This window comes from Mauremys mutica, chromosome 21 (assembly GCF_020497125.1).
Source record: "Mauremys mutica isolate MM-2020 ecotype Southern chromosome 21, ASM2049712v1, whole genome shotgun sequence".
Taxonomy (NCBI): Eukaryota; Metazoa; Chordata; order Testudines; family Geoemydidae; genus Mauremys; species Mauremys mutica.
Genome location: NC_059092.1, coordinates 615,389 through 643,232, shown reverse-complemented (window position 1 = coordinate 643,232; position 27,844 = coordinate 615,389). Strand labels below are relative to the sequence as shown.

The window sequence follows — 27,844 nt, the reverse complement described above, 5'->3', positions numbered from 1 at the left end:
GTTCGTCAGAGGATGGAGATGGATGGCAGGAGAGAGATCACTTGATCATTGCCTGTTAGGTTCACTCCCTCAGGGGCATCTGGCATTGGCCACTGTCGGTAGACAGATACTGGGCTAGATGGACCTTTGGTCTGACCCGGTACGGCCTTTCTTATGTTCTTATGTATTGCTCTGCAGTACTATTAAGCCTGTGAGGAGCTCTCTTTAATATGCCAAGACTTTGACAGTAAATCATCCCTGTCAGAGAACTTTGTGGGACTTTATAATCTGTAGTCTGCTCTAGTTTTTCCAGAAGAATGATAAACCACAGTGAGAACAGATTTGACAAAGGGGAACTTGGTATGCCAGTGCCGTTTCCCACATAAAGTGGAGAGGTTGGAGAATAGGTGTTTTAGGACTGTAATGACTGTTGTGAGATAGTGTATCTTCAGAAAATATATCAAGTTCCTTGCTTCTCTTGCAAAATTTTAGCCAGATGTCTCATTCAGATGGGTGAGAGCAGTGGAAGACCTCAGTTTGCCTTTGTTAAAAGACTAAAATGTTTAAAGTCCAAAAACTAAGACCTAGGATGCACTAAAGAGGCTTGGGGAGTGTTAGCTATCAAGCCTGTCCTTGCCTGCCTGCCTTTGCTGTATTCTCAAAGAGATACATGGCTGCCTGAGTAGCTATACTGAGAACTGCATGGTGATATAATAGATGCATAGCTTCACTTATCAGCTTAATGTGTGTGCTGTTGGGTTTTTTGTACTGTGAGATGTGTAGTCCTGTGATATTCCAGGAGTATAACAGACCTGAGCATGGTCTCCAAGTTCTTAGTGCCCACTGAGCAGGCAACTCTACAGAAACATCTGAAGTGATGAAGACAGGAGAGGTTTTTAATAGCAAAATAGGAAGTGGCACAAGATTGGTGGACTTGAGCTTCTGGAGTGATGCAAAGTGTTCTGGCAGATCCTGTCAGGCGGCGTCACTCATGAAGAAATGCAGGATACATTGTATTAAATGTTGACAAAATTGTCTTTAACTTCGATTCTCTCTCCCGTGTTTGTATTTGTGCTTCACGGCTTTGATATTTTTTTGAAGGGGAGGCAGGACAGTAAAGGTTTTCATCAGAGCTCCAAATAAAATGCCTAATGATTGAACATTACTGCTTAACTCCTTTGCATCTCTTGGCTTGGTAATATTTTGACTAAATGTCTCACAACTGTATCTGAAGGGTCAGCAGAACAGGACCAGTTTTTATCATCTTTTGGGACTTCCCTCCAACTATCTTAAATTTTTCTGTATCCATTGTGAAGATTAGGATTGAAATCATGGCTCTGGGGAATTTTTTTTCTTGTTGGGATTATTTATTTATGGATCTCAGTTGTATTTTGATACAGTACAAAAACAGATACATCTGTATCCCAAACATTTTGAGGTCTGCCAAACAAATCTTCAGTACTTGGGTCATCAATAAATAAAAGAACCTGTATGAGCAGAAAATGTGATGTTTTCTGTTTTCTTGCTGATTTTTAATAGATGCTATTGTAACTACCTTTTTACATATAGAAAAGTTTAAAATGGTTGAGAAATACACTGGTTTAAAGCTAAAATAGCTACAAGGAGAGGAAAAGTTATGTCTGGTTAGTTACAGTGAGCAGGGCAGAGCTCTTTACCCAAAGCAATGTGTTCTCTAGGCATCTTTCAGTGAATGCATACTTGCTACTGCTTATTATCTGTGGAAACTTTGCCTTTTCCTGAACCTGTTCAACTCGAAGACATTAAAGAGGAAAGAAAAACACTTAAACATTCATTTCTGTGTTATAGATGCTATTATTGTTACACTTAACATTGGATGAATTGTGTTTATAACAAAGAACTAGTGAAGTTGTGAGACAGACTGCCACAATCAAAGTAGTTCAAAGTTAAGAGGAACTAACGTTATCATGGTGCCTAGAGTTTGCATATTGGCCTGTACAATGTATTACATGAAATCTCACAAATTTGTTAGGCCCCTGCAGAACTGGGATAAAATGTATCATTTAGGGGTACAGCATCACCCTTCCTTTTTTTTTAATGCAGCTTCCAAATTGCAGGAAGCAGCACCGGTCTGGCAAAGTGGTCAGCTTAGTCAAACCTGTGAGGTGAGACTTCCTGGTGTATGTCATCTTCCTGGACCCAATCTTCTTTTAAAATTGTCAGTGAGATTGAGGTTGCAGAGATGCATTAAAGGTAAAACTTGTAGAAATCTAGATTTTTATTTTAACTATTTTATATTTTATTACTGGGTTGAAAAAAGAATTTGATAAGTTTGTGGAGGATGGTCCATCAGTGGCTGTTATCCAAGATGGTCAGGGACACAGCCCCATTCTCTAGGCATCCCCAAGCCTCTGAGTGCCAGCAGCTGGGACTGGACATCAGGGGATGGATCACTGGATATTTGCCCTGCTCTGTTCATTCCCTCTCAAGCATCTGGCTCCAGCCACTGTCAGTAGACAGGATACTGGTCTAGATGGACCATTGATCAGGTCCAGTATGGCTGTTCTTATGTTCTTATTTTATGCTATAATTAGAAGTATGATGAGTTCCATTAGGCTGTCTTGGGTACATTGAGGATATGGAATGTGGGGGGCTGCTATCACAAAGGTTCTTGAGTCAGTTGTCTCCTCCTAAAACAAAAGTACACACACAAGGTCCTCCATGTAATACAAACAGGAGATCTGTGACCTGTAAGGCAGGTAATACTAAAGCTCTGCTTAGGTATAGGGACGATGTTCCTCCAACCACGACTGCATCCATATCCCAGCGCAGGTAGTTAGCAGCCTGTCATTTCCTTTCTGTTGTCAGGAGGAAATCACTGGTCTCAGTGCTCCTCTCCTTGTCGCAGTGACTTATTATTATTTTAAATAACTGGTACCTTCCCTTGCAGAATAGCGAATTGCTATACCTTTCTGTGCTGAGATTCCTAGAACTCGGCAGCTGGGTGCTGCCTTCGTACAATCAGAGAGAGATGGGCTGCTGACCTTTGAGACTGCAAAAGGCAAGAAGCCTACACGGCAGGTTGATCAGACTGTACTGGAACCTTGATTCTTAACAAGCCATTTCAATCTGTCTGTGGCCACATGAGCCTGCGGCCTGATTATAACGACATTACACGTAAGGCATTTTGAAGTTTCCACTAGGTAGGAGTTTTATTGAGGCTATTGAAATGACAAAATTATTCATCTGGAGAAATGACTGTGTGGAGAATGGCACCCAGGGTTCTCTGTTAACTATTAATGATACCTAGTGGACCTCGTTTCATATCAATATTGTCAGTGACCTAGAGCTATTGGAAGGTTTAATTCCACTTCCTGTCGTACTCAGGAAATTTAATGCTTCTGAGTTGCCAACAAACTAACCAGTATTTTGCAGCCATCGATGAACACTGGTGAGACACTAAAGAGAACAGTATCAGAGGGGTAACCTTGTTAGTCTGGATCTGTAAAAAGCAACAAAGAGCCCTGTGGCACCTTCTAGACTAACAGACCTATAAGAGAATAGCAATCACCTCGGCCAGGAGAAACGGCGGCTCTGATGGCACATCCCTCTACACAGTATTCTCTCAGGACAAGGTTGTGCTCAGGCCACATCCAAAATTCATCCCAAAGGTAACCTCCCTGTTCCACGTGAACCAATTGATTCACCTTCCAATTTTCTACCCCAAGCCTCTCTGCGACAGCAGGGAGGCTGTATTACACACAGTAGAGATCAGGAGAGCCCTAGCTTTTTACCTGGATAGGACAAAGGTTTCTGAAAGTCTCCTATGCTTTTCCTCTCTATTATGGAAAAATCCAGGGGCACAACAGTATCAGCCCAGAGGCTCTCTAAGTGGATCTCGAACTGCATTCGACAATGTTATTAGGTTCGCAGTATGACCCCTCCAGACAGTATTTGCACACAATCCACGAAGTCAATCTCCTCATCCGTTGCCTTCTCCCAGAATGTCCCTATCTCAGAAACCTGTAGCGTGGTGACATAGGTGTCAGTCCACACCTTCGCAGAACACTGTGATCACTGGGGACTCCGCCTCCAATGCCATCTTCGGCTCCACAGTACTGTCACCTGTAACTGACCCTCCAGTAGGGATACTGCTCGGGAGTCACCCACAATGGAGCACCCTTAGGGACACTACTCCAAGAAGCTGTTGTTCACCTTGTGCAGTGACGATGGTTCTTCAAGATGTGCCCCCCTATGAGAGTTCCACAACCCAGCCTCCTCCCCTCTACTTCGGAGGTCTTGTCAATGACTCTCCTGTAGAGAAGGAACTGAGGGGGGTTAGTCTGCATATGCTGACTAGCTTCGTGGCGGTGCACAAGGGGAGACCGCGCACGTGCGGGCCTAATGGACACTGCTACCGAAGTTCTCCAATCAGCAGTGCAGGGACACAAGCACCCCTGCAGTGGAGAACCCACAGAGAGAGAGACGTCTCAAAGAACCATCCTTACTGCGCAAGGCGAGTAACTTCTTCATCAGGAGACAGTGCTACAGTCCATACTTCAAGCTCCTGATAAGTCAACCTGTGGCCTTGAGCTGTGCAAATGTTGGGTGCCCCTGTGGAGCACTGTCCAGAGATTTGAGTAGAGGCCGCTTGGGAAACCTGGATACTATTACAGAGATTGCCGCTCGCTGTCTGTGGGTATGTCTACACTACAAAGAAAAACCCATGGCTGGCCCGTGGCGGCAAACTTGGCCTTGCGGGGCTCAGACCGCAGGGCTGTGGCATTGCTGTGTAGACTTCAGGGGTCAGGCTGGAGCCCGAGCTCTGGATCCCTCCCGCTCTGCAGGCCACTCCTGGGTGTCAGTTGCTGTATATACATACGCTGTGAAACCTGGGAAAAGCCACTTACTTCTCTCTTTGTGTCTGTTTCCTCATCGGTATAATGGGGATAATGATAGTGACTGCCCATCCCCTTGATAAAGTGCTTGCAGTCCGCAGATGAAAGATATTACGGAAGAGCCAAGTATCTTTATCTGATGGATCAGGAAAGGGATGGGTTAGGATCAGGTTTTTTTTTTTTAAAGACACAAGATAAATTCTTGAAGGATAGCGTAGAACCTAGGATAATTAGCTGCATGCAGAAAAGCCCAGGGCTCAAATTGCTATTTTTGACAAACCAGTCATGTAAAAATACATTTCTGTTGAAACTCCAATACAGTGTGAGATCTTCAGGGTCAGAATAACCTGATCCAGCTTTCACCTGAACAGTTGATTCATGCAGTTGTTGTCTGTAGGATTAGACTGTAATCCTTCTGTACCGCTACATGCAGGGAGCCAGGGGGTGATTTGTCAATGCTGTCTGCGCTAAGTCGTTCAACACTTTGCTTTTTAAATGTTTTCCTGTGTTGAATGGCTGTTACTTTCTCCTATTTGGAATTGGAGGCTCAGAGAAATGCTACTAGAATGATGTTCATGAGACTGTTCATTGAGCAGTTAATAAAATGAAGGTGCTGGCTGTACTGCCAGAGGGAGTGGTGTTAAACATGCAGACAGTGGAAAGCCGTTAACCTCTGCAGCAAATATGTGGCTCTCTGGCTCTTAGCAAGTTACAGACATAGCTGTGTTTGACACAGAGATGTGGTGAGAAGGAGCTGGCTCAGTGATGTCAGGTAGTTTCAATCTCTGCAGTGTACGTGCTCTGCATGGAAATGGGGGAGGAGGAGGAAATGACATGGACTGCACTGCAGCACACTGCAGTACTGCCAGAACAAAGCCGTGTTGGAAAAACACTACCTAAGGAGAGGCTGGGCGCTGACCACTGTTTGGGAGCAGGGTGTGCAAATGTCACCTGCTTCTTAGAGAAGTTTGTCTCCTCATTTGGAGAAGCAAGGTGGGGGAGGGAGTATCTTTTACTGGACCTACTTCTGTTGGTTAAAGAAACGGGCTTTTGAGCTACCCAAAGCTCTTCCTCAGGACAGGGAAAGAAACTCCGAATGTCACAACTAAACAAAGGTGAAACAGCTTGTTTAGCACAAGTAATTAGCACATTGTAAGAGACCATTCAAGGTGAAGTGGCCAGTTAATCTGTCTGCAGTCATAGGACAAAGGGGGGGCTAGCGGGTTACAGATTGTTGTCATAAACTGTAAATCCAGAGCCTTATTTAGGACCATGATTTTTAGGCTTTGTCTACACTGCCACTTTACAGTGCCACAACTTTCTCAGGGGCGTGAAAAAACACCCCCCTGAGCACTGAACTTTCAGCGCTGTAAAGTGGCCGTGTAGACAGTGCACCAGCACTGGGAGCTACTCCCCTGGTGGAGGTGGGTCTTTTACGGCGCTGGAGCGTTGGTGCCACGACTGTTTTAAGCCTGCTGCCTATTAATTTCATTGGCAGACTCCTGGTTCTTTTGTTATGTGAAAGGGTAAATAATATGTTCCAAGATTTTAGCCCTAGTAGCTGCTTCGTCATACTGGTTTGCAGTTCAGGAGGAGGAGAGTAACCAGTGGTGCCTGCCAGCTCCCATAGAGATCAAACCTAAGTAAAATAAGCATTTTGTAAAGACTCTTTGATGTGCCCAGATGCTATCCCCGTAGTTGGCAGCTCCCACCAGCCTGGGGGAATGGAGGAAGTTTGGCTACTGCCTACTTTTCAGTAGCATTTAAAGTAATTGTTACTGACCCCTTATGAGTTTGCAGGTAACTAGCACATTTTATGGGCTTTGTCCACGTTAATTTCTGAGAGCTGGGATCTGAGTCTAGGCCTAGGAAGAAGGGAATGTGCTCCTCTACTGGCTCCTTGTTCCAAGAGAAATAAAAAGCCCGAGGGAATCTTGTTTCTGTAGCAATCATTCACTCATGGTTCTCACCAGGTAAATCACCCTTTGTAAAATGGGGACGATGGCAGGGCTGCCCAAAGCCAGCTGTTGCAGGGAAGGGGGTCAGCGCGATAGGAAGCCATAAGCTTTTGGAGATGGGCAGCGAAGGTGAAGCCATATCTGTCTCTTACATATTTCACATATAACAATTGTAAATTAGTCATAAAATATCAACTACCTTCTCTTCCCCACCACTTGAGGAAGCCAAGCCACTGAATTGTTTGACGCTTGAACATAACAAGCAGAAAGTAGCAAGGAGGTGCCCTTCTACTCTTGTGAGGAGGGCAACTCCACTCCACAGCCCCCACCTGAACAGGAGGTGGGCGCCGAGTGCAGCACGAGGACTGCCCAGAGTTCTGTCAGGAAATCTCCAGTTCTGACCGTCTTTAATCTTTACTTCCTTTTGCTTTGGAGATGTTCACCAGCTTCCCTGATCACACAGTCTGTCTGAGACAGGGAATTATTCCAGGATCCCGCTTCTGACCGTATGAATTACAAAACAGAACTCGCCTTCCGCGCATCTCCAACTGGTGCCAGGTCCCATTTGTGATTTTGTGCAGGAGGTCACCAAAAGCTTGCATTTGTCTTCTGTGGAAATGTCATAACTCTGTCTGTTTTGACCTAGATAATCAGTTCAGGATGTCAATCCTGGAACGACTTGAGCAGATGGAAAGGAGAATGGCCGAGATGACGGGATCCCAGCAGCACAAACAAGGAGTAGGAGGCGGGGGCAACGGGAGCGGGAATGGAGGAACCCAGACGCAAGTATGAGTCCTTCGTCACTGAGTCAGTTTTGCTTTATACACGTTCCTTCTGGAATTAGCTTTTTGGAGGGTGAGGGAGATATCTTTTAAACACCATTTGCCTCTTGAGAGCCTTTTAATTACAACCTCCTCTCAAAATCACCATATTTTCCAGCCCTATAAATAGTGGTTCGCACTTCTTTTAGGGATTGATTGTGAATCCATTAAGAGATGCATCTCTATGGTCCATGGAAGCCTGCTCTAGTGACATAGAAACCCAAATTCTGTAGCCTTCCTTTGGAGATGGGCACACAGCAAAGAATAAAGACGACCTGGCAGTGGCTGGCCCAACAGATGCAAGAAGAAGGGACTTTGGAAGCATGAGGCTTCTGTCAGTGTGACGCTCAGGAAGGCTTCTAAATATTTCACACCTGTTAGTGATACCGGATTCCCGTGTTACATACTAGTTGAATGCTAGAATGACAGCTTAGCTCCCGCTGGGGACCATGTAGAACTGCTGTTGAAGGTTGGAAATGGCACCCAGGGCAGGTGGTAGTTTGATGTGTGCTTGTAACAGAGGGTGCAAGCTGCTATACGCAACCCCACTGGCTTCATAAACTATCTGGACTAACTCTTTTCTGTGTGATTAATCAGAACGACAAATCACTTTGTTAGTAATATAGTGCAGTGTAATATGAAAGAACCACATTCCTCAGACATTTCCGTAGTTATTTAATAAGTATCCTAGAACCACGCACTGCAGAACAGAAATACACTGTCTCCAACATCTGTAGTGGCCTTGGTCCCAGGAGCCAAGCAGCCAGGCAGTCTCTGTCATGCCAGGGACAGCAGCAGGGTAGGCTGTAGTGGTATCAAACAGCAACAAAACCCACTAGCAGGTAGACACTCATCCCCCTCTAGGGTGCCCGTTCTCCTCCTCCCTCCCACCCCAATCAGATCTGGGAGATCTCCACAAGCCAACACCTAGGTTCACTCTGTCTCCCTAGCCAGCATGGCACTCCCACTGAGCAGCTCCATTTCTTAACGTCCACTGAAACAGCTCCTGCCTTTAAAGCAAAAAAGCAATGTTATGATACTGGTGCCTGCTGAATAGAGGCCATTTTTTGCTGTGTTACACACCAGTGCAACTCAGGTCAGTGGGGTGGCACAGATGTAATTGAGCATAACTTGCTTCAAGGGACTTATCACTGTCTGGTAGACTTGAGGTGTCTCAGTATCCATACGCTTTTTGTGAAGCTAAAGGCTGAACCAAGACAAAGTTTTATTATTAATGAAAACAAAGCTATCAGCTGTGCAGCTTTTAAGTTGGATATATTGTTATATCTTGTATCGAAAGACTTATACACATTGATCCTGAGTTAACTGATTGGCATGTAATAGGGGCATGCTTTGGTGTCTTAGAATGACCGGGAAGCTGAGGTGTTTAACTGAAATATCTTCTTTGTAGGGTTCATTATTTCTCATAAGACCTTTATTCTGCTCCCCAGTATTTCTGTTCAAATGTGCATTTCCCTACAGGTCGTCTGTTGCTCTGAAGCAGCATTTTGGGTTAATTATATCCATTACTATTAAAACATCCCTTCCCAGTAACTGGCATGGGAGAGTGTTGCTTTCACTAATTCTCATCTGAAAAATACCTAAATATGAAATTACATAAATACCTATTTTAAAAGATCTATAACTAACTAGCTACACAATATAACATAATGACTCCCAGAGAAACTCTTCAAATCTCTTGAGTTAACTCTTGCACTTCTAGAAAGGGATTTCAGTGTGAACTCCTTTAAGGAAGAGAACTAGCACATGCTATGTGCTTGGGCTGTCACACAGTGACAAAGCCAGGAGGTTAAATTAAAGCTCACCTTGCACCCTGAACACTCCCAGTTGTGTTTAGGAATGGAAGAGGTAGCAGGTCAGTGTGTGCTGCTGCAATACTTAGGCACGTTACAAAACAAGTGTTGACATTATCAGAAGATCTGGCCTTTAAGCAAGGGGTTCCTTTTGAGTTCAGGGTTTTTTAAATTTTAAACTTTACATTTTGTTTAAATTTACTTGACAGTCAAAAGTACCTTCGATTCGCAAGGGTCCAAAGCAATTTACAAACATAACTACTGAAATACAAATCACAAACGGAGATCAGTACATTCACCCTGAGGGGTCAAACATGGCTGCTGTTTAACGGCACACAGCAACGTGATAGTTTAGGGTAGTTTAGGGTCGGAAGTGAAGAACACTGTAGGAGCCACAGCAGATAAAGCTGCTGGGGAACTTAATGCAACCAAAGAAGTTACCAGAAGTGGAATTTGACCATTGCGCTGGAGCTAACCGCTTTAGTTATGCAAAAAAATGCCATGGGATTGTTACAGTCCAGAAGTAGGCAGGAGCTGGCTTTATATCTCATTCTAAAGACTGCACCTCTGACAGCTGCCTAACATCAGAGCTGTTGCACTGGTTCAGTACTTGCTCAGATGGAAGAGTCACCTATTGAATCATCAATATGCTACCTGCAGTATTACCTAGGACTTCTCCCATCTAAATGTTGACATAGTCCAATGAGACAGGAGGGGATTATATCATGGTGGGGGGCATGGGGTGGAGGAGGTTCGCTAGCCACATAAAAAGAGCTCCATTAGCACTTGTAACTTGGAGTCTGTTTTAAAATGTACCCTGAGGATGAGGAGCACAGCAGCAATGGGGGACCCCTTGGGGGGGCGGGGGGGGGAGAGAAGTGCCCAGCTGGTGAGATGTGTGGAACAGAAATCCAGGCCCTAAGCATATAGGGCTGGGCAGTTCCATTTCAGAGTCTCTGGTCTGTGAGGGACATCCAGCATTTATAGCTCTGATCGAGTCAGCACTGCACCCATTATTCAGCTTCTGTCTTTGGAAGCACATTCCAGCCTACAGAACAGATAAACCAGGGAAGGGGCTGGCAGGAAACTCATTGGTAATAATTGCATATTTTGGGGCCTGTCACCTGATAATCACTGAGAAAATCAAAGACATTAGCTGGTCTAGGAGTTCTGGGTGACCAGAGAGAACGGTGCCTTGCGTAGCAGTGAAGAAGCAACTCATAACACGAGTTCTTTGAACTCAGCACACAGTATCTGGGCTTTTTAATTGTTCAGACTCCTAGATCTCTGTGGCTCCAGAGACCTCGCAGTCACAGTATCTGTCGGCACTGCTACAGTTTTGCTGTGGGCAGTAACGCACACGTTACCTCCTGTTAAGAGTCCCTTTTGTGATTTAATTTTTCTTAGGGGTGCGATACAAGTGACTGAAGTCATCTTTATCCGCAGATATGGCAGAACACCTGCAATTCTGCTTCCCCAGAATCTTTCTGCACAGCTGTTGACCAGTCCTGGCTCATGGCTTTTGGTCATTGCTGCTGTTCCCTGTTTAAGTACTCTTTCCAGGTCTGGTTCTGAGAGGCACTGGCTTTGGTGGGAGTGGAGTGCCCAGCGTCTCCTCCTAGGCTCAGGTAGTCCATGAGAAGGGCACCCTCTTGTTCCCAGTGTGCCACTTGTAATGGATTGCAATGACCTCCCTAATGTGGAAAGTTACCCTATAGAGTTGACTGTAAGTACAGGTTAGTGCAAATAAACGAAAGAACCTGTCAGCTTTTGTCTTGTTCCTCGTGTCACATTCATCCCCTTCTGTCACTTCCCTATCACTCATTATTTTTAAAAGCAAATGCCCACACTGGCCTAACAAGTCCTGCCCTGTGCAGGATGTGAGTCCAAGCCACCCTCCCAGATGACAGCTTCTGAGATGTGCATATTGCTTGCAGTGTGTGTCTGGGGCCGGGACGTTGGGCAGCTGCTTTGAGAGCCGTGTGGTGGTGGTGTGTGAGAAGATGATGAGTCGTGCCTGTTGGACAAAGTCGAAACACCTGATCCATTCCAAGACTTTCCGAGGAATGACCTTGCTACACCTTGCTGCTGCTCAGGGCTATGCAACACTGATCCAGACCCTCATCAAATGGCGGTAAGACCCAATGCTTCAGACTTCTGACTTGTCAATGTAGAGGCTGCAGGAAGCAGGTATAAACTCTGGTTGGCCTGAGTTTCTGGGTCTCTCTTGCACTTTGCAGAGGAAGCTGCCTGTTGCAACCTGCTCCAGGCCCCCGTTGTGCATGGGTACCAGTCTGTTGTGAGTGGACCCAACCGCTGGATCCCACATGCTTCTAAGCCCCCTGGGTTTGGATAGTTGACCGGTCATTATTCCTAACACTGGGGCTCTCAGGTGCACTCCCAGGACCATCCCCCATGTCTGACACCATTCTTGGGCAGTTGGGTCCTGCAGTACAATCGGAACCAGTGCTCCAGCCCTCCTGAGACACCCAACTGGTTTCGTCCATTCTCCGAGATCTATCTTACTGTGGATGCTCTGAGCCTCTCAGTTAATCCCTTTGGGGACAACATGGCAGGCAAGTAAGGAACACGGTCTTAGGAAAGGGGTTTCTTAATGAGAGAAACTTTACTCTTGAAAGCACTGGGGAGTTACAGATTATTGGAAAAAACTGTCCTGAACTCCTGCCCTCTCTCTCCTCCAGCCCTTTCTTCTGATGTGGCAATCATGACCTCCCTTCACACAGCAGATTTCCCCCTTAAATGTAAACTCTGACCTCTTTGGCCACATGTCCAGGTTGAGAAACTCCAGCCTCTGCTCCCATCTGAGCTACTGTGTAGAGAATTAAATGTTCCTAGGGTTGGCCTGCCTTTGAGAGACAACCAGTTGATGGGCCTGTGTTGCTATGTGTCAGCTTCATAGATGACATCATTTAACTAGGTGTCAAGCCCCCACTACAATATGGATGCTCTAATCCACAATAGAGATTACAATAAAGTGAGGCCCCTGGAACAAAATGGCATTCACAAAAGAAGATGGAGTTCATCTTTTCCACAGACAAATCCCCAGTCTGTCACGCAGCTTTCTTCTCTGATTTTAGGGGATAAAATTATCCCCTTGTTGTGGTTTCCCAGGGCCAAGTGCCTCAGCCTTTTACATGGAAGCTCGTAACCTGCCTGGGTTGGCATGTATGTGCTGGCCTGAGCTGGCATTGTGCTCACCTGGGAAGTGGAAGATCTGGGTACTCGTTACATTAGTGGTATATGTTTGATGTTTTCACTGCTGGCCTGTCTCCATCTTCCACTTCATAAACAGAAGCTGCTTTAAACTTGACTTACTGTGGATCCCAATAAACCCTCTAGATTATCCCCATCCATTTGTTCTGGAGCCACTATTTCCCTTCCCCTCTTTGTACTGTTAAGTGTTTCACTTAATTTAGCCCTTTTTTTGTGAGCAGCCTGTAGGGGTGTGCATGCGGTGTAAAATAACAGCCTCAGTGTTTGTCACCAGAGTTTATGGGAGCTGAAGGCCCCAGTCTGGGAGGCAGATCCTGAACTCTTTGTCTAGATACTTATTGGCCCTCATCATGGTAATATCTGAATGGAGTTATAGGCAGCACCGCTGTGACATAGGGAAGGGTTATGCCCATTTTTCAGGTGGGGAACAGAGGCATGAGGTAGGTCACGTGACTTGTCTAGGGTCACCCAGGAGATCTGGGGTTGAGCTTGGAATGGAACCCATGTTTTCATCCCAGTCCAGTGCCCTATCCACTAGCCCATCCTCCTCCCTAACCCAGGCCACCAGCTATAGCAAGTGTGCATTGCAGGCATGCAGGTGTGTTCAGCACTTCTTTTTGTGGTCAAGCCTCGGGGTGTAAAGCTGTGGTTTTGTGTAAGGATCTTAACCAAGCTACAGAACATCATTCCTGCTCTCATTTCCTGTGCAGTACCAAGCATGCAGACAGCATTGATTTGGAACTGGAAGTTGACCCTTTGAACGTGGATCACTTCTCCTGCACGCCACTGGTAAGTAACAGAGCATTTTTTCTGTGCCAGTGACTGAGTCCACTGAGACAGTAGAATGATCCTCCTCGGGGGGGCTGATGAGCTCCTCCTTTGCTGCCGTTCCCAGTCCTCTTGAACTTTTGCAGTCTGATGGAGTAGATGTATCTTGCATACTGCTATGCTGTATAAATAACAACATGACTCTAGCAAGTCTTAAATTGTTTTGCTCTGAGAGAAACCAAAATAGTTATCCCAATTTTTTGAGAAGTGTGGGGTGGGTTTTCTTGTTTCCAGATCTCTTGTTTTGCCCAAGCATCTCTGCTTTGCTGCCTTGAGGAAAAAGAACTTATGTCTTTTTTTACTAGTTGGTCTGTTTACATGTTTTCCAGTTTGTGGAGGTCTCAATCATCCTATTGTGTCAAAGCCAGTGAACTCACAGTTACATTTCCTGATAACCTAGAAAATCCAAATCATCCAACATGCATGGAACCAAGAATAGGTCCAAATGAAAACTAATTCCCAAAGCCAGGTGGTAACTTTTTAGATGAGCATATCCCCTGTGAGAAGTTGGAGTGACGCTCTTAGGGCTGACAAGGTACGTGAGGTAATATCTTTAATTGTACCAACTTCTGTTGCTTGTCTGTCTCACTTTTCGAGCTAACACAAAGCTCTTTTTCAGGTGACGTGTGTAAGCTCAAAAGCTGGTCTCGCTCACCAACAGAAGTTAGTCCAATAAAAGATATTACCTCCCCCACCTTGTCTCTCTAATATCTTGGGACCAACACGGTTACAACGACACTGCAAACACTGTCAGAGCTGGACTACCCACAGTTTGTTCATTGGTATAACTAGGTTCAGAATCCATTTAGTTCAATCAGTGCAACCCCCTAGTGTGCACTGGTTTGACTAAAGTGATTTACAGTAACACTTCTAGCCACACCCATATAACTCTTACAGAATGTGTAGACAGTGTCTTAGCAAATAATTTTGTAACTCTTGGCTCTTCTGGGATGCTTCTGCCCAAGATGCCAAGTGCTGTGTAGAGTATTTTTCTCTTCTTATTTTTAAAAACAAGTATTCAAGTCTTAAGTGTGTTAATCATTGATACAAGCTGAAAAGTTAGAATGGACAACTGTAAGCAGTGATTCAAGGCCATTGTGAAGAAGGAGTAAGTTTATGGGCCATTGTCAACTCTGGTATAAGCAGGTGCCATTTCTTGGGGTTCAGTGTGGTCAAACCTCTTACACCAGGGCTGAGCTGGTCCTGTACCTGCTGGCTTGTTTAGACAGGTGCACGTGTGTATGTGCTCAACCATCTCTTTAGTTAGTAGACAGACAGGAATAAGCTTTCATAAAGCTGTAATGTATACAGTTGCACTCTCTGTGACATTGACAACAAGCAGTGTTTGAGTGCAAAGATGCTACTGCCAACCTTAATGAGACACCGGGCCAGGTTCGTTTATTGATACTCATTTGTATTCTCTTAGCTCACACACTATATTAGGCACTGTCTCAGACACTGAGTTTTAAAACTTGCCCATTTGTTATGGTCCCGAGAATACTTTCTTACTAAGAACTGGGCAGTTGCTGGCTGCTTGTAACGTTTGTACAAAGGTCGTTCTAGGTTCCTGCTTCTCTAACGTTGTCCTAGATGTTTGATTTTTGCATGATTATTAAATACAAAATCTAACAAGTCCCAGCTGTCCATGAGCCTGCCTCACAGTTTGCTTCTGATTGACCCTTTCCTACCTTGTCGCAGCTCATGATCCCCTTTGTGAGCAGAGTTCCAAAGCAAGCCTGGCATGGCTGATGTCTCCCCATGTGGCCACTCGGTCCTTTGAAAGCCAAATACAAAATTCATGTGAAATGTAAGGACCCCTGCATTTCGCCCTTTCCTAGCTTTAATCCTGCTGCTCATGTGCTCATCTGTCTATAATCCACGTGTATGCAGCTGAGCTCTTCTGCCTCTGCAGCATCGTTAAGATTTATGCCTGTATGAAAGTTTCACTTATTGCTCAATAAGAAAATTTCACCTTAATTTATTATAGCTGGACAGACAACTACTTCTCCCAGGAAGTAGAGAGTAGGACTTGTCTAGTCCTCCATAATGACCTCTTATTCAGATGTGACACTTATAAAAGCTCTCCTTTGGTGCTGAAGCATTTGCCAAGCTCTGCTGATAAGAGCTGTTTGTCAGTGATCTGAGAGGAGAACAAGAGAGTGAAGCACCTACAGATGTGTCAGTTGTCCTTTTCTCTTTCAGATGTGGGCGTGTGCACTGGGCCACATGGATGCAGCCATTGTGCTGTATAAGTGGGATCGCCGGGCCATCTCTATTCCTGACTCTCTTGGGAGACTGCCACTGGCTATTGCTCGGTCACGGGGTCACGTGAAGTTGGCAGAGTGTCTGGAGCAGCTACAGCGAGATGAGCAAGTGCAGCTTGGGCAAAATCCCAGAGTTCACTGCCCTTCGAGTGGGGAGTCCAGCACCGAGAGCTGGGTTGCCCAGTGGCAAAGTGAAATCATTACTTCTCAAGAGCCTCAGAAGGGTGTCACTGTTATGTCCAGTTCAAATACAGGTAAAAACAAAAATAACCTGACTGTAGGTTTCTCTGTGCTAACACACGACATGCAGGGTATGTCTGCCACTGCAGCTGGGAGGTGTGATTCCCTGTGCAGGTAAGCAGACTCTCGCTAACTCAAGCACAGCGCGTATGCTAAAAGCAGCAGTGTGTATGTTGTGGAACGGGCAGCGGCTTAGGCTAGCCACCCAAGTCCAAACCTGCCCAATCCCCTGGTTCTGAGCTCAAGTGGGTAGCCCAAGCCGCTGTCCATGCCGCAGTGTCCACACTGCCATCTTTAGCATGCAGCTAAAGCCGAGCTAGTGTGAGTCTGTCAGCCCATGCCGAGAATCACAACTCCCAGCCGCGGTGTAGACATACTCATAGTGGCCTGAAGCAGGCAGCTTACTTGGGGGAGGTGGAGGGGATGTTAAGTGAAGCTGTTCTATCTCTGCCCTGTTTCTTTGCTCCCAGCTCCCTGTCTCTCTCTCGCATTCCCTGTATTTGCAGGAGCATTGGCAAGTGTAAAAGTGTGTCGAAAGGTACAAAATCCTAGCTATTTGGAAAGGAATAGGGGTGGTTCCGCTTAGCATCTTCCCAGGATGACAGTCACTTCTCCTGCATGTCCCAAGGCATGATCTGAACTGTTACCTGCACTCCTGGGAGGAGGGAGGTGTTATAGATGACAGGAGCACTTTCAGCAGTTATCACGTCAATTGTTCAGTCCTGACTGATGGTTTCTTTGCTTCCAGAGTTAAGACGACCAAGGTCTGAGCCCTCCAACTACTACAGCAGTGAGAGTCAGAAAGATTACCCAGCACCCAAAAAACATAAACTGAACCCCGAGTATTTCCAGGCACGGCAAGAGAAGCTGCTTTCCACAGCACTGAGCCTGGAACAGCCAAGTGTCAGGAAGCAGAGTTCCAGCTCCAAGCAATCCATCTCTGAGACAATCAGCCCCAGTGAAGGGATAAGGGACTATGGCAGGGAGCTCTCCCAGCACATCCCAGAAGTTGCTGGGTATCGGGGCTCTGGTGGCCAGGCAGGAATCAAGTGGAACCCAAAAGACGTTTATATTGGTGTGTCTGCGGTGCAGATGACGGGAAGCCAGAAGGGGCTTGCGTTGGGGAAGGACACCGTAGCCCACCGGCTGCGTCAGCGAGAGCAGATGAATGTGCTGATGATGGCTGACAGGGAGATTGTGGATGGGGAGCTGCTTTCCTACAGGGACAGTGTGGAGAATGAGGACTGCTTACAGCACATGGATGACTTGCAGGTAAACATATCTAACATGGCGGCAAGGCCAGCTGAGGCAAATACATCCCTCGGTGTCAGCCTTGAGACTGCACCTGACTGACCTGTGTGCTGTGGTCGGAGGTGTTCTTGCAGCTAGAGGGCCCCCGAAGCATGCTTTGCAGAAGTTCATGGCTCTTGCAAACTGTGCACTTTCCCCTCTGACAGTAAGTGATATCCTTTCAGTCCTGCTGTGAGAGTGACGGTTAGCATGAAGGGTTGTGCACAGCATTGCACTGTATTAGTTGGACAGTCTGCTCCCTTGAAAAGTTCTGCCAGCTATAATGGAATTTTCCATCTTGAAATGAATGGAACCAAAGCAGAGGAAGGTGCTAAGGGCCCCTGCTCTGGGTAGCCAGTGCTGTGCTATCTTCTATACAGAAGGGCAGCAGAGAGGTGGGGATGGTTCTTGCCTTTTTACCTGTTTGAAAGGTTTCTTGTCCACCTCAAGCTAGGCTGTGTGAAGCTTGAGAGCTGACTGTGCTCTGAACTCAGCACCTCCCATCAGTCACTCCAGGAAGTGCTGTTCCTATGTAGTGGGCAGTAAGTTCATGGTCCAAAGGATAAGGAAAAGGCAGAGTCTGTTGGCATCGCCACTAATGTCGATGGCAGGTACTTTCCGAGGCCTCGCCATCGCTCATTCCATCCCTCTCCTTCCATTGCTTGCTCTCCCACACCCTCGCCCATTTTCACTGGGCTGGGCAGGGGGGTGAGGGCTCGAGGGTGGGGCCAGAAATGAGGGGTTTGGAATGTGGTGTGGGCTCTGGGTTGGAGCAGGGGGAATAGGGTATGGGAGGAGGTATGGGCTCTGAGCTGGGGAAGGGGATTGAGGTTCTGGGGTGTGGGGCACAGGGTGCGAGCTCTGGGAGGGAGTTTGGGTGCAGGAGGGGATTCTAACCTGGGGCAAGGGGTTGGGGTGCAGAAGAAGTTTAGGAGTGCAGACTGTGGGTGGCGCTCCTGGAAGTGGCCAGAATTTCCCTACGGCTCCTAGGCAGAGGCACAGCCAGGCGGCTCTGCACACGGCCCCTATCAGCGGTTCGCGGCCAATGGGACCTGCGGAGCTGGCACTCGGAGCGGGGACAGCACACAGAGCCCTCATGGCCACACCTCCACCTAGGAGCCAGAGGGAATTGCTGGCCACTTCTGGGAGCTGTGCAGAGCCAGGACAGCCAGTGAACCTGCCTCAGCCCTCCTGCACTGCCGACTGGACTTTTTAGCAGTGCTGATCGTAGCCACCCAGATCCCTTTTCGATTGAGCATTCCAGTAAAAAAACGGATGCCTGGCAACCCTAGGAGGTGGAAGAAGCATTCTAGCCCTGTACGAGTGGAGGAGACACAAGAGATGCCAGTGCTGCAGCTGAGCTCCTGCAGAGATTCCAGGTGGTCACATCTCCTTCCTAAGTGGATTACTTTGCATATGTCATTATTGAAATAGGATGAAAGTCAATAAGGACAAATGTAAAATACTCCATTTAGGAAGGAACAATCAGTTGCACACATACAAAATGGGAAATGACTGCCTAGGAAGGAGCACTGCAGAAGGGGATCTGGGGGTCATAGTGCATCACAAGCTAAATATGAGTCAATAGTGTAACACTGTTGCAAAAAAAGCAAACTTCTTTCTGGGATGTATTGGCAGGAGTGTTGTAGGCAAGACACGAGAAGTCATTCTTCCGCTCTACTCCGTGCTGATTAGGCCTCAACTGGAGTATTGTGTCCAGATCTGGGCGCCACATTTCAGGAAAGATGTGGAGAAATTGAAGAAAGTCCAGAGAAGAGCAACAAAAATGATTAAAGGTCTAGAAAACATTACCTAAGACGGAAGATTGGAAAAAATTGGGTTTGTTCAGTCTGGAAAAGAGAAGACTGAGAGGGGACATAACAGTTTTCAAGTACATAAAAGGTTGTTACAAGGAGGAGGGAGAAAAATCATTCTTATTAACCTCAGAGAATAGGACAAGAAGCAATGGGCTTAAATTGCAGCAAGGGAGGTTTTGGTTGGACATTAGGAAAAACTTCTTGTCAGGATGGTTAAGCACTGGAATAAATTGCCTAGGGAGGTTGTGGAATCTCTGTCATTGGAGATTTTTAAGAGCAGATTAGACAAACTCCTTTCAGGGATGGTCTAGATAACACTTAGTCCTGCCATGAGTGCAGGGGACCTCTCGAAGTCCCGCTCAGTCCTATGATTCTATGATCTACAGACGCAGGCTATTCTGATGCTGTTCTGCTCAGACAGCTTGCATTTTGAGTGCTGGAACTACAGACTAATGTCCTTGTTCATGCAACAGGGGTAACAGCCTGGCTGCTGAACACCTTTGAGTTCACATGTGCATGATACCAACTCTGCACCACCACTGAAGAAGCATTGCAGCAATGAGCAGCTACAATGACTATGCAAAGCTGAAGGTGGTGCCCATGGGCTGAAGAGGAAATCACTGCAGTGTGAAGGAAAGGGCGTTCCAGATTTGAGGAGGAAAGGGAGAGACTATATGGATAGTGTTTTGGGAAGAGAAATATACAAGATACGGTGTAGGGGAGAAAATAATACCCAGCAAAAAAAAGAAGGTGGGGAGAGGAGAGAAATAAGTAGCTTAATTTTTAGGAGAGGAAGATTATAAATGCTTTCTGATCTAACGAGGGGTGGTGAGTGAAGTGGCAGCCAAGAGAGCAGAGCCTCAGAAATATACCCACCCACTACATCTGGAGATTCTTCCACACAGCCAAAGTCATAAAGGGAAACAAAACCCTTGCAAAGCAGGGATGGATCTGCTTGGTCAGGGGTCCCCAACGTGGTGCCTGCGGGCGCATCTCAATGCGCCCGCGTCCTGGCCAGCAGTCGAGCATCCGACATGCTTGCCACCGACAAGAGACATCATCGAGAGGCGTCGCTGCCGAAATGCCGCGGAAATTCGGCGGCATTTCAGCGGATGCTCGACCGCTGCCACGGTCCTTCCAGACAAAAAGGTTGGGGACCACTGTGCTTGGTGTTTGCAAAAGATGCATTCATGTTTCTGGAACTGCCTTGGGTTCTGAATTATTTGAGCCTCCCAGATCCAACAACTGTACAGGCCCTAGTCATAGGAACAGAGGTGTCATGCTGAATGTTGCCAACACCAAATATTTAACGTTGGGAGCGATGTCCCAAACCTGCATCATGGGCTGTTTTCTTCACTACAGGAGAGGCTCACCTGATGCTTGGAAGCATTCCAGTACAATAGTGTTCGATACTATATAGAAACCAGAGGGAAAGGAGGCAAGTCTAGCAAAAGGAAGAGTGAAATACAAAACATGAATATTTATTTCTAAATTAAAAAATACCTAAGGGAGCAATAAGGGAAGAAATATAGAGGGAGACCCCCACCAGTCTGGGAAGTTAAGTGGAATGGGGCTGGGGGTAAAGTGGCACAAACGGCATGAACTCTGAACTTGTTCTCTTCCACTGGCTCTTTCATGGGAACACAGGTATGTTCCAGGGTACTGGAACAGCCTGAGAAAGTACGCAGCAGTGACGCTATATGAAGTTTTAATGCTTTCGGTCTCCTGTCTCTCCTCCATCAGTCAGAAAAAAGGCCTCAGTCTGTGGAGGTCTCTAGAATTGTAAAGGAGAATCCATGCTTGTTAAATTTCTATCCCTCTTTGTTGTGACAGCATAACCAGTGCAAACCACTCAGAGCCTTTCTCTCTTTCCTAATGATCACAAGTTATTCACAGTCCCCTCCCAGTCATCCAACACTGGCCTTCGGGTCTGGAAAACCTGTAACTCAGTCAGAAGGCTATGTTTACGCTATCATTTATAGTGGTATAACTTATGTCACTTGGGCGTAAATAAGCCGCCCCCCAAGCAACATAAGTTGCATTGATTTAAGTGCCGGTGTGGACAGCCCTCTGTTAACAAAGCTACTGCCGCTCGTTGGGGGGTGGATTAATTATTGTGTCAACGGGAGAGCTCTCTCCTGTCAGCATAGAGCAGCTACGCTGGAGATCTTACAGCGGCGCAGCTGCACCAGTGCAGCTGTGCTGCTGTCAGCTTTCTAGTGTAGACATAGCCTTAGACTGAAGCCAGTGGCATTTTTGCCTGAATGAGCTATTCAGGATCAGGTCCAGTGAGTAACCCTCACTTGCCACACACTTGGGCAGCCCTTGTCCTCATCCTCGGGTAAAGCTGTGAATTGTTTCACCACAAAGGTGTTGGCAGGAAGTTGGCAAACATTGCTCTTGTCTGCCCCTTCCCAGGTGAACATGATGACACTTGCAGAGCACATCATTGAAGCAACGCCTGACAGGATCAAGCGGGAGAATTTTGTGCCAGTGGAGTCACCGCTGGTGGAGAGGACAGACAATGCTGCCATTAGCACCACGATGAGCTGGCTGGCCAGTTACCTTGCTGATGTCGATCATATACCAACTGCTGCACAGATAAGGTCAGCAACACTAACCACAAGACAGGCTTGGGCATGTCCCCATTCCACTGCAGATTTGCTGGTCTGATATTTTGTGTGTGTGTTCTTTGACCTTTGGTTTTGCTTTTTAATTGGGTTTAATGCAGGTCATTCTAGGACAGGCGCACTTGGTCTCACACATGCAAACATCAAGCAATATAAGCAACTGCCTTCACGCTTTCCTTTGTTAGATACAACTGTAAATTGACGGAAAAGTGCAAACCCCTGCAATAAAACAGATGCTTTCAGACCAACAGATTCTTGTTTGAGACCACAAGGAAAGTCCAGCTGGTTAAACAACAGAGTCTGTTTGGCTCTACATCTGTAATTATTGGGGTTATTCTGTACCCCGACTGCTTGGGTGCCAATAGCGTGCCTGACATACCACGTCTCAGAGGCAACAGCTGTAGGTGCTTCAGCAGGTTGGCCTTGAAGGGGCTAGATATGGTGGGTCCCAGTAACCACTCAGGCACATGGCTAAGGGAGTGTTTTTATTAGGGCTAGCAAGAAAGGGGAAAGGTTGTAAACACACTAGGTACAGAGGTTTAAAGTTATACAGTAGAACCTCAGAGTTACAAACTGACCAGTCAACCACACACCTCATTTGGAACCAGAAGTACATAATCAGGCAGCAGCAGAGACCAAAAAAAAGCAAATACAGTACAGTGCTGTGTTAAATGTAGACTTTTAAAAAATAAAGGGAAAGCAGCATTTTTGTTCTGCACAGTAAAGTTTCAAAGCTGTGTTAAGTCAATGTTCAGTTGTAAACTTTTGAAAGAACCACCATAATGTTTTGCCCCTTTTTATGGTACTGAGTTATGGGAAGGCTCTTGGATGACATCCCAGAGGATGTTAGGAAGAGTTTCTTTTAACTTCATGTTATACTGCAAAGCTCCCCTCCCCTCACTGGGGCTGGCAGGAAAGGGGAAAGAACACATTTTCCCAAAATATGGCTCAGAAGATAAACCCCAGCACTGGTCACAAAGGCAGAAGCCAAGTGCCAAAGCAAAAGTAGGATGGAGGGTTTTAGTGTCTATCTGTAATCCATGGCAAGTGCCTAGTGACAGGTGTTTTAAAAATGCTGATGGATTCAGCTACAGAATCCTCCAGATCTGACCCAGCCATGATTGTCAGGGTATGATGATTAGCAATATTAATCCCACACACTCACTGATTTTGCAGATAACTTCTGTAGACTGTCTGTTCTAAATAGTAACTTCCATCATAATTTCACACACTGAAGATGAACTCAACTACTGCAGATGTCATGAGAATTTTTGTGTCTTGTTAGAGGCTACGGGAAGACTCCTGTTGGGAAAGCAAGGCGACATTAATCCCTTGCCCTCTGCATCAGAAAGGGAAAACTGAGCAGTGTAACATCCCACAAGAGTTGCACGCCTGTCTCACTTTACCCAATTTCTTATGTCCTCTGACATTCCCCTTTGGGAGCTGCTGGGATTCTTGCCTTTTATTATAAATGGTATGTGCAGTCACATGAAGTTCTGAAGTTGGATCGCAGTGCAGAGTGTAGCTAGGCCATGAACCCTGGGGCCTCCAGCAGCACAAAGAAATAGAAGACAAGGCAGCCCTAATGAAACTCATTTCACAGCACTGGAGTCAGAAACTCCGGATCATTCAAAAAGATTAAAATGGACTTTAGTCTGTTGTTAAATCCTAATCTGAATGTAACAGTCCTTATCTGAACAGCAAAGAAATTAACTCCACTTATTTTAGAGCTGCCCAATTCCCAGGAGAGACCACTGGGCTATTTACAGTGAGAGAAGCTCAGCCACCTCTGAGAGCTTCTGCCTCTGCATTTGTATCTCTGACTGATCCACAAATATTTCTGAGATTAAAAACTAGAAATCAAGTTACTTGAACAAATTGAGCTCTTTAATTCTTCCCAGATGCGCACTCTGTGTTTGGGCTCGGTTCTATCTGCATGACAGAGCTGTAACTAGACATTTTATCCTCCAGGGCATGCAAGCATATTTGTACCCCCTGCCAGGGGTATTTTGGCATGTCTCTGCCCCGTTTTTCTGCCCCCCCCCCCAGCTTTGCGCCCAGGGCAGCTGCCCCACTTGCCCTGCTCTGGTTATGGCCCAGGTGCATGGAAAGGGCTGAAGCATTTGTGCTGTTCACATGGTGAGTTCATGGCAAACAAATAGCAGAATTCAAGATCGACCTGAGACATTGAATTCCCAGAATACTATGCATTAGAAGATGGGTGGAGAAAACTTTTCCAGCCTTGGTACCAAATCTAAACTTAGGAGAGAAAGTAAATTGACCCAAGGTAGACACCTGCTCTGCTCAGGGTGGAAAGATCAACTCCTTTTTAAGGGTTTCAATAGAGACAAATTTATTGTTTGTTTTGAAAAATCCTTTCACACAAACCTTTTTATAATGACAAAATAATGATTAGAAAGAACAGAGAAATTACACTGTAATATACGTGGAGCATTCAGTTCACTGTGAGCTAAATCCATTCTTGGGAGGGATCAGTGGAGTTACACCAGAGGTTAATTTGCTCTGTGCCATTTAAAGATGGAGGTGAAACCATCCTACACATGAGTCATGTAAAAGGTGAGGGGGCAAAAATATCACAGATCATGGAACAGAATCCCAAAGCCAGTGTTCAGCCTGCAAATTCCACTGCAGTCAGGTACATTCAGCATGTCACAGGGCATGTACCTCCCGGGGCTTTGGGTGGTGCAGTGTCATTTGGAGCGGTAACTTTGCCCTTGCACATAAAAACGTAATAAGCTACTAGTCATGCCAGTCCTGCTTCTCTGTGACAGTGTTCCTTGTGTGCCTCTCGTTTCAGAAGTCTATACAGTGAACCCCTGACCCCTTCTTCAAACACCAGCTTGAGCCCAGTAGGCTCACCAGTCAGTGAAATAGCTTTTGAGAAACCCAGCCTTCCTTCAGCCGCAGATTGGTCAGAATTTCTGAGTGCATCCACCAGCGAAAGGGTAGAGAATGAGTTTGCACAGTTAACTCTGTCTGATCATGAGCAAAGAGAACTCTATGAAGCTGCCAAACTCGTCCAGACAGTGTTCAGGAAATACAAGGTAAGTAGCAGGAGCATACCACCTCTTTGCCTTGGGCGTGTGGAAGTAGAATCCATTAGAAAATCAAATGTAGACTATATATTTCTTAGGCAAAGTAGTTCTCCCAGTGTGTCTTGTGTAACCCTGTTAATTCTTACCCTGGAGCTCTCATGCTGCTGAAATTTGTCTAACAAGCTAGCAAAGGGAGATGAGTCCATATTTTAGTATGTGGCGATGCTTCCTCTGCAACAGTATGGCAATCCACAAAGCATAGCAGGAAAGTACACATCAAAGTCTTTGTTCAGCTGCCTGTTTTCATTCTCTCCTGCAAGCTGTCAAACTCATTGTTTATAGATTGGGGGTGTTCCATCATCTTCATAAATTACTAATAGAAACCCCCTCTTTAGAAAAAGGAGGGTGCTGCGATGGTAAATGTGAACCGGGGGTTATACTCAGGCTGCTGAGAGCCATTACCTTTCATCCTCTCTTCTGTTTGTTCAGTGTGATTTATGCTGACTCAGAACTTCTTCACTTTTTGTTACAGGGCCGTCCTCTCCGAGAACAGCAGGAAGTGGCTGCTGCTGTCATTCAGCGTTGTTACAGAAAATACAAACAGGTAAGTGAAGAATTGAGTTTCTGTGAAATAATGTGCACCTGTGAATACTGGCAGCAGATTCTACATATATTGGGAACTGGTGCAAAGAGAGAACCTCCAAAGTGTGCTTTTCAATATGCAGTGATAAATATGCAGAATGTGTTATGATTAAGCTCAAAAGCGCAGAAAATCACATCATAAATCTAATTTCACAAGCTGTTTGCTTGAGAAGATTTTAATTTCTGTATTTTCCCTGGTTTGTTATATATAGTGTTATCAAATAGTCCTGTAACTTATCTCTCAATGATGACGTGGTCTGAAACTAGAGCAACTGTGTGTGTATAGCTGCACATTTGGAGTGAGGAACAAGCTGTATTTCATATTTACCTGTACATTAATATATTATTATTTATCAAAGTGATTACATTGTACTTCTTACTAGTTGCTTTCCAAATTTCATTGTGAAATTTAAGATGGTTTTGTGCTTAAGACGAGTTGGACTGCAGAGGGGGAGGGGAAAAATACATGTCAAATTTTAAAATATGAAAAATCCAGTTTTTCATTTGATATAATTTGTCCTGGGACTGAAACCTTTCAGCACACTTTCGTCTGGAGCCAAGTTTTAGGCTGAGTTTTCAGACCCGGAAATAAGATTTTTTTTTTTTTATGGGAACAATGAGGAGCCCATTAGCACCAGTTCAAACACACTTCTCCCCCCAACTCAGACTGACTGACATCTAGATGACAATATTGAAGACAGGCCCTTACATAACATTCAATTAGAAACATTTATTTGGGAAAACCTAACTAGTGTTAGATCACCGTAGAGTGACATTCTGGAGTGATGCTTCGTATAATCATAGTGTGAATTCCCTTTCAAATATTGCTTCACAAGGTTTGTCTTGGACCCCGAAGCCATTTCTTTTGGGAGAAGATGGTCTGGTCAGGTGTTTGGTTTTTGTTTCTCAGTTCTTCATTTGCAGCTCTAACATTAACTTTGTATTTTCTGTTTTTCCCCTAAGCTTACTTGGATAGCCTTGAAGGTAATGAATCAACAAACACTGCTTTGGAAACTGTTCCCTTTGAGTTACAAACTTTCACATTCAATACAAACCAGGAAAACCTGGTATTCAGTGAAATAATTTGATAATGCCCAGCAGTGAATGTATGTGTCAGCTAGACTGCTCTGTGACAAACACAAATCCCCACTGTAGGACAGAGACGGTGCGGTGTTACCAGAAACACATCACGTTAATATAGAAGCACACTTAATATTTCTAAATACACTTATTGAGCCGTGAAGGGCTGAGATGAGGGGACTGTATCAATGCTAATTCTTAATGAAGAAACATTTTGCTCTGCAGTTGTTCTTAACATTATCTTTATAAGCAACAAGAACCTTTACTGTCCGCGGTGCTCTGGATCATTAAATTGCTCCCAGTGCTGCTGAGATCTTTTAGGTTCCATTATTTGCCTCCATGGTCATGGACAACATGAGGGAATATTGATCTGAACAGCCACGCAAACAATGACATCAATGCTTTGTCTGTATCCATGAGTATTTTTAATTTTCAGCTTTAAAAACCTGTGCACTGAATTCCCAGTTACAGTGCAACTTGTGTGTTACGCTAATACAGTCAGTGTCCTGTTAGAATTGTCCTGTGACAATATGCAGTGAGCATAACAGCCTGTCTCTTACCTGTGCAGCACCCTGACCACGGCCGTAGTCAGTATCAGTTGGGTGTTTTCCAATGCTCTCAGGGTACCTAAGAGACAAGAGTGCCTGTTGTTCTTTCAGGGGAGATTTAATGTAATATGAAGATGGGTGTGTCCTCCTAGAACTGTTCTTCCACCCCCAGCTTCCTCCTTCACCAAAGACTTCATATTGGGCCAAAGCACTATTTTGTCAAGGAAGGTGAACGTGTCTGTCATCATGCACCTAGACTGGCTGGAGATACTCACTTGACTGAAGCTAACTACTGTTTCCCTTGTTCTCCCAGCTCCCACCAGCCTGAGGGGAGGGTGAGGGTGGTGGGGGGGAGTTTTGGCTGGACAGAGATTTTTAATGCATAGGCAACAAGACAGCTGAGTGGATCTCACAAGTTTGGATGCAGACTTGAGTGATATCTTAGAGCTATGATTCTCTCATCTCATATAACTTATTACTATATTAAATCCCTGTATTATTTACATCAATGACTGCAGGTTTAAACAGACATAGCTAGAGTGTCACTGTTCCACTTTTAGCCCTCTGTTCAGGGTGTTGTAACTCAGCCACAGAAGTCCTCTCTGGGCTCAGAATTGGAAAAGAAAAGATCAGCCTGAGAGTGAATTATTTTTAAATAGCTAATTTAAAACCAAACTTTGGTTCATCTAATTATTAAGAGTTTATTTAAAAAAATAAAAAATGACAACAAAATGTACCAGCAATCAACAACTGCTTCAGTTCCAAA

General features: G+C 45.5%; 1 protein-coding gene across 1 annotated transcript in view; it reads left to right on the top strand.

The window, feature by feature from the left end:
• Positions 1-27,844, top strand: part of CAMTA1 (calmodulin binding transcription activator 1) — a 769,191-nt gene that overhangs the window by 715,780 nt on the left and 25,567 nt on the right. The window contains exons 10-18 of the mRNA XM_044996562.1: positions 7,461-7,600; positions 11,387-11,583; positions 13,394-13,472; positions 15,714-16,029; positions 16,764-17,287; positions 21,541-21,728; positions 24,571-24,817; positions 25,341-25,412; positions 26,414-26,434. Of these exons, the coding sequence (XP_044852497.1) occupies positions 7,461-7,600; positions 11,387-11,583; positions 13,394-13,472; positions 15,714-16,029; positions 16,764-17,287; positions 21,541-21,728; positions 24,571-24,817; positions 25,341-25,412; positions 26,414-26,434 (1,784 nt within the window). The remainder of the gene's footprint in view (positions 1-7,460; positions 7,601-11,386; positions 11,584-13,393; positions 13,473-15,713; positions 16,030-16,763; positions 17,288-21,540; positions 21,729-24,570; positions 24,818-25,340; positions 25,413-26,413; positions 26,435-27,844) is intronic.